The 15,228-nt window shown below is 43.6% G+C and overlaps 1 protein-coding gene across 4 annotated transcripts in view; it reads right to left on the bottom strand.

Annotated features, from left to right (window-relative positions):
• The window catches only part of Atp10b (ATPase phospholipid transporting 10B (putative)), a 335,243-nt gene that overhangs the window by 68,956 nt on the left and 251,059 nt on the right, over positions 1 to 15,228 (bottom strand). For all 4 annotated transcript variants that reach the window (XM_078052000.1, XM_078052012.1, XM_078052023.1 and 1 more), the window contains 3 exons: positions 8,164 to 8,249; positions 4,026 to 4,132; positions 994 to 1,125 (listed from right to left, as the gene is read on the bottom strand). In XM_078052000.1, coding sequence (XP_077908126.1) covers positions 994 to 1,125; positions 4,026 to 4,132; positions 8,164 to 8,249 — 325 coding nt within the window. The remainder of the gene's footprint in view (positions 1 to 993; positions 1,126 to 4,025; positions 4,133 to 8,163; positions 8,250 to 15,228) is intronic.

The raw sequence follows: 15,228 nt of genomic DNA on the forward strand, positions 1-15,228 counted from the left end.
TTTCTTTCCACACCACTGACCACCCTGTCACCTCCTTCTCCAGTGAATGCCTATTCCATTTGGGAATCAGCTCAAGCAGCTGCCTCTTGAAGACTCCATTGGTGTTCCCATGACACCTGCTTTAGGCTGAATAATGTTTGTCCTCCCCCACCCTGATCCCATAATATACAGCCTAGTCCCCAGGCCCTGTGAATACGCACTCTCCTATGGCAAAAGGGACTTTGTAGATGTGATTAAGTCATGGGATTTGAGATGGAGAGAGTCTGCTGGGTCACCCAAGGGAGTTCAGGGATGTAATCACAGTATCCTTATATAGGAGGGAGATACTGCTCCTGATGAGAGGGGGACGGGAAGGGACTGGAGAGGTGTGCTCTGAGCGTGAGAGCAGGTGGAGGAAGTGGCCATAAACCAGGGGACACAGGCAACCACTGGAAGCTGAAAGAGACAAGGAATGTATCCTTCCCTCAGCCTCTAGACGGAACCAGACCTGCTGATCTGAACCTAGAAAAAAACAGATTCTGGACTTCTGACCTCCAGAACAGAACTTTGTACTGATCAATGCAGTCTGTTTATTTTTAAAAGCAGTGATAGAAAATGAAGGTAGTATTCATGTGCATCCCTCACTGAGAGGGGCAGATTGAACCAGTGGACCTGCTCATGTTTGACTCCTTCATGCTAGACAGGAGCCCTGGAGGCCCAGTCCTGTGGCCAACTCACCTTGTGAGCCTCTCACGCCCAGAGAGTGCCTGGGGCCCGTAAGTATTTTATGAACCAATACATGATACATGATAGCCCCAATATTTACTAGCACATATTACTTTCAGGAGATTTCTGCATTTTTCATTTCTTTGGCATCTGAGTCAAGTAGGCAGCATAGATTTTATTTTTTTTTCTGAGCCCTATTTTATAGATGAGAAAACCGAGGCTCAGAGAATTAAAGCAACTTGCTCAAAGAAACAGCTTCGTGTGCTTCCTTTCCAGAACATTCCATACCTACAGCTCCAATGAGACACATGAGGAAGAGGAGCCCGATGCAGAAGAAGATGTCTGTGTTCATGCGCCGCTCGACCTTGCTGCGTTTGTACCGGGGGCCGCTGTTGTTCAGCATGGCTTTTGTGTCATGGCCTTTGGGAGAGAATGAGAAAATGAGTCCCTTGGCCCAATTTGGTTGCCTCTGCCCTAGATCGCACCCTTGGGCTTTCCTCATCAGAGCTGGGGATAAAAGGTTTCATTTGCTAGGGAGCCTGTCCTGCCTCGGGGAGGTTGCTGAGGATGGGTGGAAGGGCCTCACCAGTGTGCCAGGAGGTGTTCACCGAGTGTCCCCTATGTGCCAGGCGTGGTGGTGGACACTGACAGAGCTGCCATGCACAGCTCTCTGGGTACCTCTTATTTAGTAGTTGGAGACTAGTAAGGTTAGTAGGACAAACTTGTGGCAGATGAAAGTCCGCTGTCTTTAGGAAGGGCTGTCTCTGTCTAATTTGCCCAGAGGCACTGTTCTGGCCATTATAAGACAAAGCGTTCCCTTTCTGGCGAAGTTATACAAAGAAACAAATATGAATTCTCAGCTATTAACTAATCCCATAAAATAAAGAAAGCAGTGACCAAAGGCTCTGAGGCAGGTAAGGGATGCCATTAGACAGCATGGTCAGAGAAAGCTTCTCCAAAGAGGTAACATTGAAGGGAGGGAGAAAAAAAAATTCTAGGCTGTGAGATTGTGCTGTGCAAAGACCCTGTGATAGGACAGCGTTCGGGGCCAGTAGTTCCTATATTTCCCTTTTTGGTTGTGCTTGAAGAGTTGGTGTTTTCTGTGCGACAGTAATAGGGACCAAAGGCCATCACCCCAGCATTGATTCCAAGTAGCCTCACCCCTAACTGGGACATTTGTATAAAATTTCATTCAACCAAAGGATGACAATATTTGAAGACTCTCCATCTTTTCCAGTTATCTCTTTTTTTTCAGTTGGGAAAGGGAACAACCAGAGAGTGGAATGGACCTTTCCATAAAGAGAGAATAAATTGACATAATAAAGTCACCATAGGAAGCCACGATTCTGAGTCCCAGTCTGGGTCTCCTTCCACCAACCTGTGGTGCCCCAGGTCACACAGCAGAGAGCTAAGAGTCAACCTGAGACATTGCCTTGGGACAGAGCCTCCTTTCTGGGGTTGCTGGATTTTAATTACCAAGCTCACTCTTCCTCGGTGGTCAAATTTAAAAATGGCAGTCACATATTTTCTGTGCAAAAATCAAAGAAAACCCATGCATCAGTTCCAGAAGCGAATGGCTTCAATGCTGCTTCGCTGGTTGCCTTGTGGATTTAAAGCAGCAACAGAACAGGAGTGAATGATCCTCAGGTTTATTAAATTAGACTCAAGTGGCTATGCTTGGGAGGAGTTCTGCAGATGAGGAGCACAGGCCAAGTGCACGCATAGCTTTCCACCCGCCTCAGGCTCAGTGTGTGCAGAGGGTCCTGGGACCATGCTCTTTGCCCACCTGCTCGTCACCTGCTGAGACTCTGCCTGTTATCTGGGCTAGAGTTGAGTATGCAGGAAGGCCCTGTGGTATTGTGGTCAGGACATGGGCTTTCGAGTCAGAACTTGATTCTGCAGACCTTGGGCTACAGGGAGTTAAACTCAGAAGACATGACTTCAGGCCAATGAATTCCTCTGCTCCTCAATTCCTTATTGGTCAAATGGGAGATGATGATCATGGGTGCATTTGGGGGTGGGGGCCTGAATGAATATAGATCAAGTACCTAAACTAGTTCCCAGCCCACAGTAGGGGCTTGAACACTGCCTGCAGTGATGAGCACACACCTCCACACTGCATCTCTTCCTTCTGGAAAGCCCAACTTGGCCTGAGTTCTTGGCCCTATGTATCTGCTGACAGTTTCACGAGAGAGAAGATAACTCTGGACCAGTTATTCTTCACCAGTGGTGATTTTATTCTCATACGTTTGGCAATGTATGAGACATCTTTGACGATCTTAACTCAGGAATGGGGTGGTTCTAATGGCTGTACTGGGTAGGGACCAGACTTGTCACTCAACACTTTACAAGAAAGTCCCTCCTTGCAAAAAAAAAAATATTGTCAATGAACCAAACATCAGTCATGCCCAGGTGAGAGCCCCTGATCTACATAGTGATACTCAAAACAATGAGATCCATTTTTGTGTGTGTGTGTCTGGTTCATTCTAGGTACTCTTCAGGCCTTTTCACAGATAACCTCCTTTGATCCTTATATTACTGCCAGGTAGGAACTGCTGTCACCCCTTTGTGACTGGGGAACAGAGTCAAAGCGGAAAGGAGGGAGACCCCTGCTATGGTTTGGATGTCAGTTATTCCACCAAATGTTAGTCTTCCCTAGAGCCAAGTCAACACCAGAGTCATGCCTTGAAACCTCCTAAACTGAACTAAATAAACCTCTTTTCATTATAAAATTAGCATGCATCAGGTATTTCATTATAGTAGTGAAAGTGGACTAAGAGTTCTCAAATCTGGAGCCATAAAATAAATAAAGATAACAGTAAAAGCATAATTACAAAACCCATAATCAAAGTCCATTGAGCTCTCACTGTGCTAGAGAGAGTGCTGGGTGCCTTTCATGTATTGGGTCATCTGATCCTCAAGAATTCTCCAGAGCAGATACAAGTACTCTTTGCACTATACAAAATGAGTAAATCTGGGCATAAAAGATGAGGTTGTTATGTTTGAGGTTATTCTATTGGCCCAAGAAGACAGTCACAAGACAGTCCCTCTTTACCCTCCCTTTGGTGAGTGTCACCAATCTACTAGCTGGGTGTGACAGATGAGTGGTAGGACTTTGGAATCCCATTATTACTTCGAAGCCTCCTGTGGACTGAGCAAGCAGGTGTGATCCCAGCCTCAGTTTCCTTACTTGAGGGATGGGCTGTGATGGGACTGTGCTCCTTTGAACTGTGGTGGATTCTTATGGAGTGAAGGCAGATTTCAAGGGAAAGAATAGAAGAAGAAAACGTTGGACAACAGAACGGCCCAGGGACAATGACCTGCGTAGATGACAATGCCAACAGCCACCTCTGTGTTTCTGATAGTGCAGCCTCGAAGCAGAAGACTCTCACTGCCGAAGCCAGTCCTGGTCTGGTCGGGATGCTCCCTGGGGATGACGAAGGAAAGACAGGGTGGTTTGGTGGCCTGTCCACCTGGTCACTGGTTAGTATCACAGAAGAAAAACTGTGAGTATATGTAAACCTTCTCCTCCCTCATTTTCAGAGGGTGGTCGTAACCGGGAATCCATTCTCCTGTAGGTTCAAGGGCACCTGTCATGGTTCCTAGGCCTGGGTGGGAGGCTGGACCATCAGAATGGAGTTGTCCACCCTAGGAAACCCTCACTGACTCCCCTGTGAGGCCTGCTGTGGTGCTCCTTATGCAGCACTCACACCCTTGTGCTTGCTGCTGCCAGGGACTTGATCAACCCAAACTGGACATCCACATGCATCGTGGACACTAGATAGGTCTCTTTTACCAGGAGACAGGAAAGGCGGTAGGGTCAGGCAAGGAAGGGCAGTCGCCACTTCTTATCATTCTGAGAAGCATTTGGCCTGTCTCCCGTTCTATCCTTCCCACAGTCTCCCACAAAATAAGCAGAATTGGATAATCGCTATTTGCCCAACTCACTGGTGGCAGCCTCTTAGTGAGGAGATGAAATCTCTTCCTTCCTGCAGCCTTGGGGAGCATTGCATCTTCCATTGCTCTAGAAACTTCTGAGTTAGACTGATGATATTATTTCCTGGGTTCTGGCCCTTAGTCTATCATGATGCCTTTCCTTGGAGAATTTTTTTTTTAACCAACTTTAAATATAATGCTCCAGAAACATTAAGAGGAAAAAGAAAATAGTTCAGACTCTCAAAGCTTTCTCTCCTTATAGTTCTTCAGTATTTCATTTCCCTACATCTGCTTGCAAGACTCTTCCATGTGTTAAGTAAGCCTCATAAGAGGCTAGGGCATGTTGTCATACCCATTTCACAGACAGGAAAACAGAGGCAAGTTTGTGGAGCTAGTAGGTGGCAGAGCAGGATTCACACTTAGGAGGTCTGGCTCCTGAGTGCTCGGCTGCAACCTAGCGTGCCTTTTAATGCTAATAATTCCTGTGTTTATAAACCACATTCACTTACTTGGCCTTATTTGAATCTTTATAGCTCTGGAAAGCTAGCAGGGTGATTATCTTTGCTCATGAAAAAACTGAAGCTCAGAAAGGCTGAGGGTTTTTCCAAGGCCACACATCTAGTGCCTGGAGCATCGGAGGACCTGGAAACGCAGGTAGCAGACAACAACCCCTGATGAGATTTTTCACTACTCTGGGGTTCTCAAAGTGCCACCCCCTTATCTGATTCTGTGAATCTGTCAAGGAGGATGTCCTCATTTCAGGTGGGAGTATGAACCCTGTTCTGCCACTTGTCCATCCCATTTTATAACACAGAGGAGGCTTATGGCAAATGGTCTTTCATTAAATTCAATACAGGTTTTGATGTCACCATATGCATTTTACTCTGACCTCTTATGTGTAGCAAGTGATATTAGTTTTCAAAGGTCTAATTGTATAAATTTTCCTTTTGAAATGAATTTTAAAAATCAAGCAATTACAAATTTGGTAGGAAAAAGTATAGATTTTGATGAATATGATAAAAAACCACAAAGGCGGTCTGAGGATGACTTTTAGGATCCACGATTGCTCTATCTCTCTATCAAGGAAGAGGCTAGTTGTGGATTGACTCTCGGGCTAATGAATCTTGAACGTGTCTGTCAGTAGCTTATGGTTTAAGGAACATATTTATGATGATCTGAGGAGATATAATAGAAGATTCTACTTCTAGTAATAACGTTCTTTTTTCCCAAAGGACAGTAGAAAAGGATTAGCTTTCTCATAACTGCTGCTTTATTGAATGCTCTTTGTTTACAGGGATGCTCTATTTAAAGGACTCGGAGACATTTCTCAATCCTGGCATTATTAACATCTTGGGCTGGGTGATTCAGTGTGGCGGGGGCTTCCTTGTGAACTGTAAATGTTGGGCAGCATCCCTGTCCCCAACTCACAAGATGCCAGTGACACAACTCCCCAGTTGTGACAACCAAAAATGCCTCCAGATCTTCCCAAGTGTCCCCTGGCTGGGGAAGAGGGAGATTGCCTCTAATTGAGAGCCACTGTTCTATAGATTCTTTTGTTTAAAAATTGCATTTTCAAATTTGACACTTATAATCTTTGATTAGATCATTAAAGGCCGTTCATCTTCTAGTTGACCTGTGAAGTCACAGTGAACACTATAGAAGATCCACAGAAGCTTCTGGGGGAAACCCAGAAACATCAGACCAATTTTTTTTTTTTTTTTTTGTACCAGGAATTGAACTCAGGAGCACTTGGCCACTGAGCCACATCCCCAGCCCTATTTTGTATTTTATTTAGAGACAGGGTCTCACTGAGTTGCTTGGTGCCCAATTTTGCTGAGGCTGGCTTTGAACTTGCAATCCTCCTGCCTCAGCCTCCTGAGCCGCTGGAATTAGAGGTGTGCGCCACTGCACCCAGGGACCAGTGGGTTCCCTCATGAAGAAGGTGCAAACCGTCTCTGGGTGCTGGGCCTGAGGGCATTCTCCTCGCCTAGCGTGGCCAGGATGCAGGACCACATCAAGAGGGCCCATTGTCCATGGGTTGGCTATGGGACTGACCAGTTGGGCTTTTAGGATCATCCGTGGAGCTCAGGCCAGTGGGGGAGAGCCGGGCTCTCTGGCAGCAGCAACCAGGAAGAGGAGATGCTGGGATTAAGTGGAGCTGGGACAATTCTGTCCCCAAATCTCTCTGATTAAGATGGGCCAGAGCCTAGGTTAAAAGCTGAGAAGTTCAGCTGGACAGAAGGTATTTGGAGGAGACAGGGTCCCAGATAGAAACCCATCCATGAGGCTGTTCTCTACGGAAATGAAAATGACTTGGGATGAACCAAATCCATAAACCACAGGTGTGAGGAGTGCATTCCTTGCCAGGGCTAGTGACAAGCTCTGCCTTGCCAGATGCCCGCCATGAAGTCCTCCCTGTCCTCAGCTCTCGCCTTTCTCTGCCCGTCTCCACCAGCCCTTCCTGTGTATTTAAAAAAGCAATTTGCCCTAAAAGCTGCAGTTTCTCCTGCAATGTTCTTAATCTTTCGCTTCTCACATTCTCCCTCTTGACATCCCAGGCAACCCGAGGAAATGCGAATGGAGAGAAGCACAGAAGTCTTCTCAAACTCATCCCAGGCCTGTTGGTGAGAGGCTGGCATGACTCTGTGATGTAGGACAGTAAAAACATTTCAGGGTTGGAGTCTGAAGACCCATATTTAAGTCCTGGCTTTGTCCATACCTGCTTGAGTCTTTGGTGCATCTGGACATCTTAGTTCATCAAACTCCTCATCTGAAAAATGGGGATCATGACACCTGCTTCCTTGGGTTGCTGGGAACATTTAGATGTCATGTGAAGTGCTCTAAGAACTGTTTGAGCATTGTAGAAGACAAGTACTCACATTTGTTACCATTGCCCTTATTTTGCAGACAGCACAGTAGTCTGATGTGGAAGCAGAATTACAGTAAAAATTTTTAGACTGAACTAAAGTGGAAGAGTGGCAGTAATTGCAACTGCAGCATACCAATAGATGAGCATTTATTCTTTCCCATTTGCTATGCCGAGGGCCTTGAAAATGATAACTTAATTTGTGGAAAAGAAAAGTCCTATGACATAGATATTAATTTCACAGATGTGGAAACTAGGGTTCAGGGAGGTTAATTCCTTTGCCCAAGCTCACACAGCTTATAATGGGAGAACTCCAATTCAAGCCCAGGTCTGTCAAAACTCTGAGGTCTCGTTTCTTAACTATAATCCATTTTACTTAAATTATCCTTTCCTCCCCCAACTCCAAAGCATGATCTTCATTGTGATGCAATTTCACTAAGGTTCGAAATAAACCTCTGGTGAATTTCACCTTGATATTTAATGAAGGTCACTCAGGAAAAAAAAATCCAACTTCTCTCTCTCTCTAATCTTCCTTTATGATAAAAAATAAAATTCCTCAGGATCCAGGTGCTTATCTGTTTGAGCATTGCAAGAAAACACATTTCCTAGCTGCAGAGGAGACATCTGCTAGCAGAGCAGAGGCACTAGATACTTACATGTAACCCTTAAATTTGTTGAGGTGGTTGTTGGGTTTCTCACACACGATGGTATTGCAGAAGTGCTCTGGTTGGAACTGCAGCTCCTGAGAGAGACAGAATTCTGTGAGGTTATTAAGTCCTACTGATTTAGTCTTAATAGGATCATCCGGAGAGCTAATCACTACTAGAACCATCACGAATAAGGTGATTCCTGCTTTGTCACACAGTGACAATTGCAACGTGTAGGAAGCAGAGTTAAATCCTCATTAAGGAGGAGAAAGTAGATATGAATGGAAATATGGGTGCAGAGCCCAGTAAGACCTCTGCACTGACGGTGTTTCTCAGGCAGGCCTGGGTTCCAGTCCCCAGCCCAGTGCTGTCCAATAGAACCTACTCCAACCATGGACATGTACATTCTAAGGCTGTGCTACCCAACACAGAGCCGCCAGGCACATGTGGCTATTGAACACTTGAAACATGTAGCTATTGAACACTTGAAGCTTGACCCAGGAATTGGTTTTCAAATTAAATTTTCATTAAAGTCAAATAGCTACCTGTGGCCAGTGGCTAATACATTAGGCAGCACAAAAATAGATGATCAAAATGAAGGGGTCATAAATCACACTACCTAGAGAGAGCTACAATTTATATGCATATATATATATATATATATATATATATATAAAATACTTCTAGGATGTTAAAAGATATATTCACACATATGCATGCCCACAGGTACATTTATGCATTTCAAAAATGAGTTGGTGCTCCTGTATCTTGCACATTTTTACATGCTACAAATTTTGTCTATGAAGATCTGAATAGAAACCTATTGTGTGAATGTGCCCTACTACCTGTAAAAGAGCATTTCACTATTGAATAGTTACATTGTTTCAATTCATTTGCTATTCTAAAAATACTGTGAAAATAACAGCTAACAAAGCAAAATAAATCGCATTTACCAGACTCTTAATTCTGCCTGACCCTGTGATGAGATCTTTACACTTTTGTTTTGGGGCTTATAATTACCCTACGAAGCAGGAACTTTTATCATCCCCCCCACCTTAAAGTTTGGGAAAATAAAATACATGTATAAATACATGAATTGGCAAGAACATACTTTATATACAAAGATATGAAAAACTGTGCTCTATGTATATAATAAGAATTATAATGCATTCTGCTGTTGTGCATTTAAAAGAATAAAATTAATTAAAAAAAAAAAGGTAAGGGAGGTTGTCCAACGTCATACCATGAGTGGGATTTGAATTTAAATCTAACTGTAAAACCTCTTCCTGGGGAACAAACTTGTAGCTAAGTATCTAAACATATTCTCAACTCTGCTTATTAAAGGCATTTTAGTTGTACAAGATTTTATGGTATAATGGGTAAAACTCAGTTAGGGGCGAAGAACTGTTTCTAACTCTACACTCCTGGTTGACTCATTCTAGGTTCAACTCTTCAGTCTCAGTTTCCGCATTGATTAACACCACCTGCCCTGCCTGACTTACGCCTCAGAAGAGAGAATCTGGATGGAAAAGTTTGGAAATGTGGAACAAATGGAAGACAGTAGTTCTATCAGATTGGAAATGCTTACCTGGGCAGAGCTTATAGCACTAGGAATGAATTTATCCCTAGAGTTTCAAGGTACAGCTGTTCGAAAGGGCAGATTGATTTGGAGAAATGATAGCATTTTCTGCCTTTGTGTAAATATACTCTCCATTGCATCTGCGACGGTGCCAATATAAATAAGCTCTCTACTCACTTGAAATAAATTACCCATCCAGGAGTTTCTAAAAATATAGCCCCCTTCCCTCCAGGAATCGATCCTTTCAGGGACAAACACTTGCTGAGTTCTGAGACCGACAGATCATGCTGTAATTTGTTAGCTTTCAGACCCCTGATTAAGTCGTGTGCTCACTTAAAATTTTTTTTTAGTTGTTGATAGACCTTTATTTTATTTATATGTGGTGCTGAGAATTGAACCCAGTGCCTCACATGTGCCAGGCAAGTATGCTACTGCTGAGCCCCAGCCCTCATGTGCTCACTCTGACCCATACCATTCAGCTCATCGATGGGTTTCCACATCCAGACCCATTTCACAGATGAGTGGCAGTCAGAAGCCTTCTGCAGTGACTGAGGTCACACTGTGCTTTCATCACACTCTGGATCCCCAGCCAAGGTGAAGGTGACTCTCTGCCGTCCTCCTGAGGCCTCCCTTCCCTGGTTCCTGCTCTCCTTTCTCTCTGGGCACCAGCCTGGGTCTTCTGCCTGCCTTTCTCCATATCAAGGTGACTTTGCTCTCTCTAACCACCTGTTGCCTGGCTCCTTCCTTCCCTCTGCACCACAGACCCTGGAGAAGGGTACTCATGCCCTCTTGCTTTTGAGGACTTGCTGGAGCTCCCTCCAGGGAGGTTGCTGGGACACAGCCCAGGGATGGGAGGAACCGCCATGCCACACGAGATCTGTCAGTCTCTTATCTAAGGTGCTGCCCTTTGGTGAAGTCTCACTGATTGCCAGGAAGGCACAAGGAAAGTCTTTCTTCCAGGGAAGACTGTATGTCCTTGGTTTTTTAGGGCAGACTTACCGATCGTGAGCCCTTTGTCCTCGACACTTGTCATTAAGTTACCGCGGTAGCTTTAAGAGGTTTGGACAAAGGTACAAGTGGAGACTGAAGTAAAGTCTTGTGGTTGTTGAGTAACAGGCTGGGATGGCAATTCGCATCACTGAAATCCAAAGCTAGTCATCACCATCATCATCACCTTGATTATTCTTCCTTCTCTTCCTACTCTTGTCATTATTGTCAGCATTGATTGAGTGCTTGGTAAAAGGAACTAAGTATTTTAAACATGCTCACTTCTTTAATTCTTATGATTAACTATCACATAGTTTCCATTATCATCCTGTTTTACAGATAAAGAAACTGAGGCTTAGGAAGAAACCCTGCTTTTCCCAGTGTCTTTTGGCCAGCAGAATAGGAAGACAGGGGTTACCCTTATGATTTCGAATACTATGGTGTCTGCTTTCTTGACCGCAGTATTATTGGGTGTATGAAGAAAAGGCTAGCGTGAGTTCTTCGCTTGGCCCTGTTTCCTTTTCTGGTTTTATTTCCCACCTCCTGTGAATGAAGTACCTGATGTACTAAGTGAATCCATTCTCCATAGAAAATACATAAAATAGCTACAGTACTCAGTGCAATGTTGCCTTTTTCAAACACATTTGCTTTTTAAAGTAGGGTACCCATGACGGGTATGCATAGAAGTTAAGGTACTAATTTGCCTAGAAAACATTCTCTTAAGGATTGCTTTAAAATTTAGTATTGAAGAGGCGATTTTGTTCCAGTTCTCCTATGAAGCCCACTCTAATCCCCATAGACCCATTTACTCCACCCCATCAGAATCGATTGCTCTTTTCTGGGTGCAAGGTTTATGTCTCTGTTTAACATACTTGTGTCTAGGTCTAGTAGACTGTCGATCTCCTCTGGGGTGGTTCCTGGAACACTTTATTTCAACAGATACACCATGAAGATTTGTTAAAGTGGAGTTAGTTTTGGAGAGCATGATTCTAGGAATGTACATCTCGAAAGATGATGGACGAGGAGAGAGAAAGCAGGCCTTGCTGTAAAGACGGACCCACACGTTAGGTAAAGTCTCAGGTCTGATATTAATTGATATGAAGGAAGGCGGTCACTTCTTTTATGGGAATGCATATATTTGGTTCAGCAAATAAAAAACATCTTCAATATCTTAGATCCCACTCATTCATTCATGAGTTCAAGTGTTTACTGAATACCCATGTTATACAAGCCAGGAGGGAAGGAGGAAGAGATTAGAAACCAAATGAATTACTGGAGTTATAAAACACTGCAGTTCCCGGTCTTGCTTAGGTGTGTCCATGGCGGGACCTCTGAAGGCCAGGGAAAGTGAGCCAAAGGTCAGGGTATAATAACTCCCCAGGATTGAGGTGCTCCTGGCTGACCTGTGCCCCAGATACAGCCTGAGACTCTGGGAAGGCCAAGAGGAAACCATCAGACTGAGATACATTCAGGTCACCAGAACAGGCTATTTCCCTGGGTGCTTGCCTCAGATTGTACATTTGGGGCTTGCTTTCCACTATTTTTCACAACTGAATATCAAGTTGATCAATAAATGTGGTTAAATAATATGTGCACCCATGGTCTTTTGAAGTTTTTTCCTGCAGTGGGTCATTGTTTGCTGCCTGCCTGCCTCCCATTCCACTCTTCCTGCATAAATATGCTTTGACGTTCTTTGGGGATGTACCTTCCCTCCTTGGTTCATAATCTTGAGGGGATTGTAAGTCCAGAAGCCCAGACCCTTATAGACTCTCTCCACTGTTAGACTTTGGATTCTGTGTAATGATTCAAGGAAGGAATCAAAAGAATAAGACCATCAAATGATTCCTGCTGCTACTAGCCTTCCACTGCCCTCAAGTTTCCTGGTTCTTATTTCTGAGCTCGGATCTTCAGCTACCTTTGATTCTGTAAGTCATGTGTGCATTTCTCCCCTTTCCTACCACACTCTTACCAATATTCCAGTTTGCTTCAGTTAAGCAGAATTGCTTTTGTTTCTTTTTTTTGGGAGGTGGAGTACAGGGATTGAACTCAGGGGCACTCGACCACTGAGCTACATCCCAGCCCTATTTCGTATTTTATTTAGAGACAGGGTCTCGCTGAGTTGCTTAGCGCCTCCCTTTTGCTGAGGCTGGCTTTGAACTTGTGAACCTCCTGCCTCAGCCTCCCAAGCTGCTGGGATTACAGGTGTGCACCCCTGTGCCAGCTGCTTTAGTTTATTGCAAACAGACTCCTAATCAATACAGCATCTACTCAGTCTGACAGGTATATTAAATATTTTCCTATGGTGGTGTTTGGTAAAATTGCTTTTCAAAACGGATATCCCTTATTTACTCCTTATTTATGAAGTGTTTGAAACTGATTAGCCCCATTTTATTGAGGTGAAAACTGAGCACTGATTATGATAAGTAACTGGCCCAAGGTCACTCGTCTCAAGAGAACTCAGGTTTGTCTCATTCAAAAGTTTGTCTTGTTTTTCCACTTGCTGCATTTAGTGCTGCCTTCCTAGATGATCTGGGCCTTAAATGTTTTATACCTAAATTTTCTATATTGGCAATTCTCTTGCTCTTTTAAACTTCCATTTTCAAGGTTGAGGGTTTACTTCTCAGGAACCCATCTCTGTTCACCACAGACCTGAGCAATCTTTTTTTCTTTGAACCTCAACAATTCTTAATATCCAAGCAGTCACTTGTAATATCTTACATTTTAAACTGTCAAATACTTAATACTTTCTATAAGTCAGATGTTTTTCAACTGGTAGACTAAGCTATTGTAGCTTATCCACGAATTTCCTGAATGAACTAAAAAACTGAGTAAAATAAGACTCATACATATACTGTTACTTTTCAAATTTCTTCAGGAATTCTTGAGATTAGTAAATTACAAATATATTTTTAAAGGCCACCAAATGCACAGTAGCTTTTCCAAAAATCAAATTTCTTAAATAATGAACAGTACTACTTTAAAAAAACAAAAACAACAACAAGAAAAAACTACATAGTCATAGAGGATCTTGACATTACAAAGAAAAGTGACCCACAGTGATATTCCTATAGGACCGGAAAAACACCTTAGATCACCATGACAACCCCTCAATGGATACTAAAATAATTTGTTGATTGAAGAAAGGAAAATCAGCAAACACCTCTAACACGGAGTGTTTCCTGTGAGCCAAGGATGTCTGGGAAAACGAAGAAGGGAACTGTGAAGGATCATGCTTTTGAGCAGCTCTGAGTCTGTTCTCTGAGATCCTTGGGTGAGAGAACTACAAGAGGACCTGTGCCCAGCCTGAGGATGGCAGGCGGTGCAGTGACCCTCAGCCATGGACTGCTCACTGGACCACCTCAGGTGAGAGGAGTTACAGGACAGACAAGCAGCACCCAACAAGGAAGTGACACACAGGAATGGTATGTCACGATCCTGTAGTATGTGCTGAAAACTCAGAATACTACTTAGTTTTTTTTTTTTTTCCATTACCAGCTTGTCTGATACAAATATTCTTCACACCCTAGCTGCTGATTCTTTCTTCCTGGAATATAAATTAAACAACTCCATGATTTCTGAAAATGCAATCTGAAAACTAATGACAGCTATCCAGCACTAGATAACCTCTCTGCTTCCTGGTTGGTGAGAATCTTTTTCAAGATAACACACAACAGAGTGACTGCCAGTTACCCTCCTCTGGCTCTGGATGAGGAATGATCCAGGTATTCAATCAGCCACAGGGCCCCTGCTGCCCAGCCATCTGAACAAAGCACACAGATTGGACTGGAGGGTCCGGTGAGTGGGACTCCATCTAAGGATTCCATATAGTCTGAGGTCCCTTTTTGTAAGTGGACAACTATTCTGTTTCATATTCAGGGCTGAGTAATCTTGAGATCTTTTTAGGACATTTTCCTAACATATAAGGCATGAGTTTGTCATTCAAAACTAACACATGTCATTTTCTTTCTCTCTCTCAGCATTGAGGATTGACCTAGAGGTACTCTACCACTGAGCCACATCCCCAGTCTTGTTTATTTTGAGATAGGTTTTTGCGAGTTGTTGAGGCTGGCCTTGAACTTGCAATCCTCCTGTCCTAGCCTCTGGAGTAGCTGGGATTATAAGCATGTACCACTGATCTTTTTCTGTCATTTCCAAGAGGATGTTCCTGATATTTTTTTCTGTCATTTCTAAGAGGAATCATTAGTGGAGTTGTTTGTTAACAATGGTCTGTGTAATTTCACAGCTTGCCTGTCTCTTGTTTACTCCAGTACCCCTAGAGTATGCTACGGACCCACCACATAGAGTGCCACGTAGAGGCCATACATAAAGGGGTGAAAGCTTGAATGGATGAGTAGACAAATAGCAGGATGTCTAAAATATGGGCATTGGTGCCTTACATGAGTATTACACAGACAAATCTTTTCTGTGCCTATTTTTTTCTTCCTTAGCATGACTAAGAAAATAATATGAAATCCAATGCTTTTGTCAAAGAGGTGGCAAAGAAGAAA

Source organism: Ictidomys tridecemlineatus, chromosome 1 (assembly GCF_052094955.1).
Source record: "Ictidomys tridecemlineatus isolate mIctTri1 chromosome 1, mIctTri1.hap1, whole genome shotgun sequence".
Lineage (NCBI taxonomy): Eukaryota > Metazoa > Chordata > Mammalia > Rodentia > Sciuridae > Ictidomys > Ictidomys tridecemlineatus.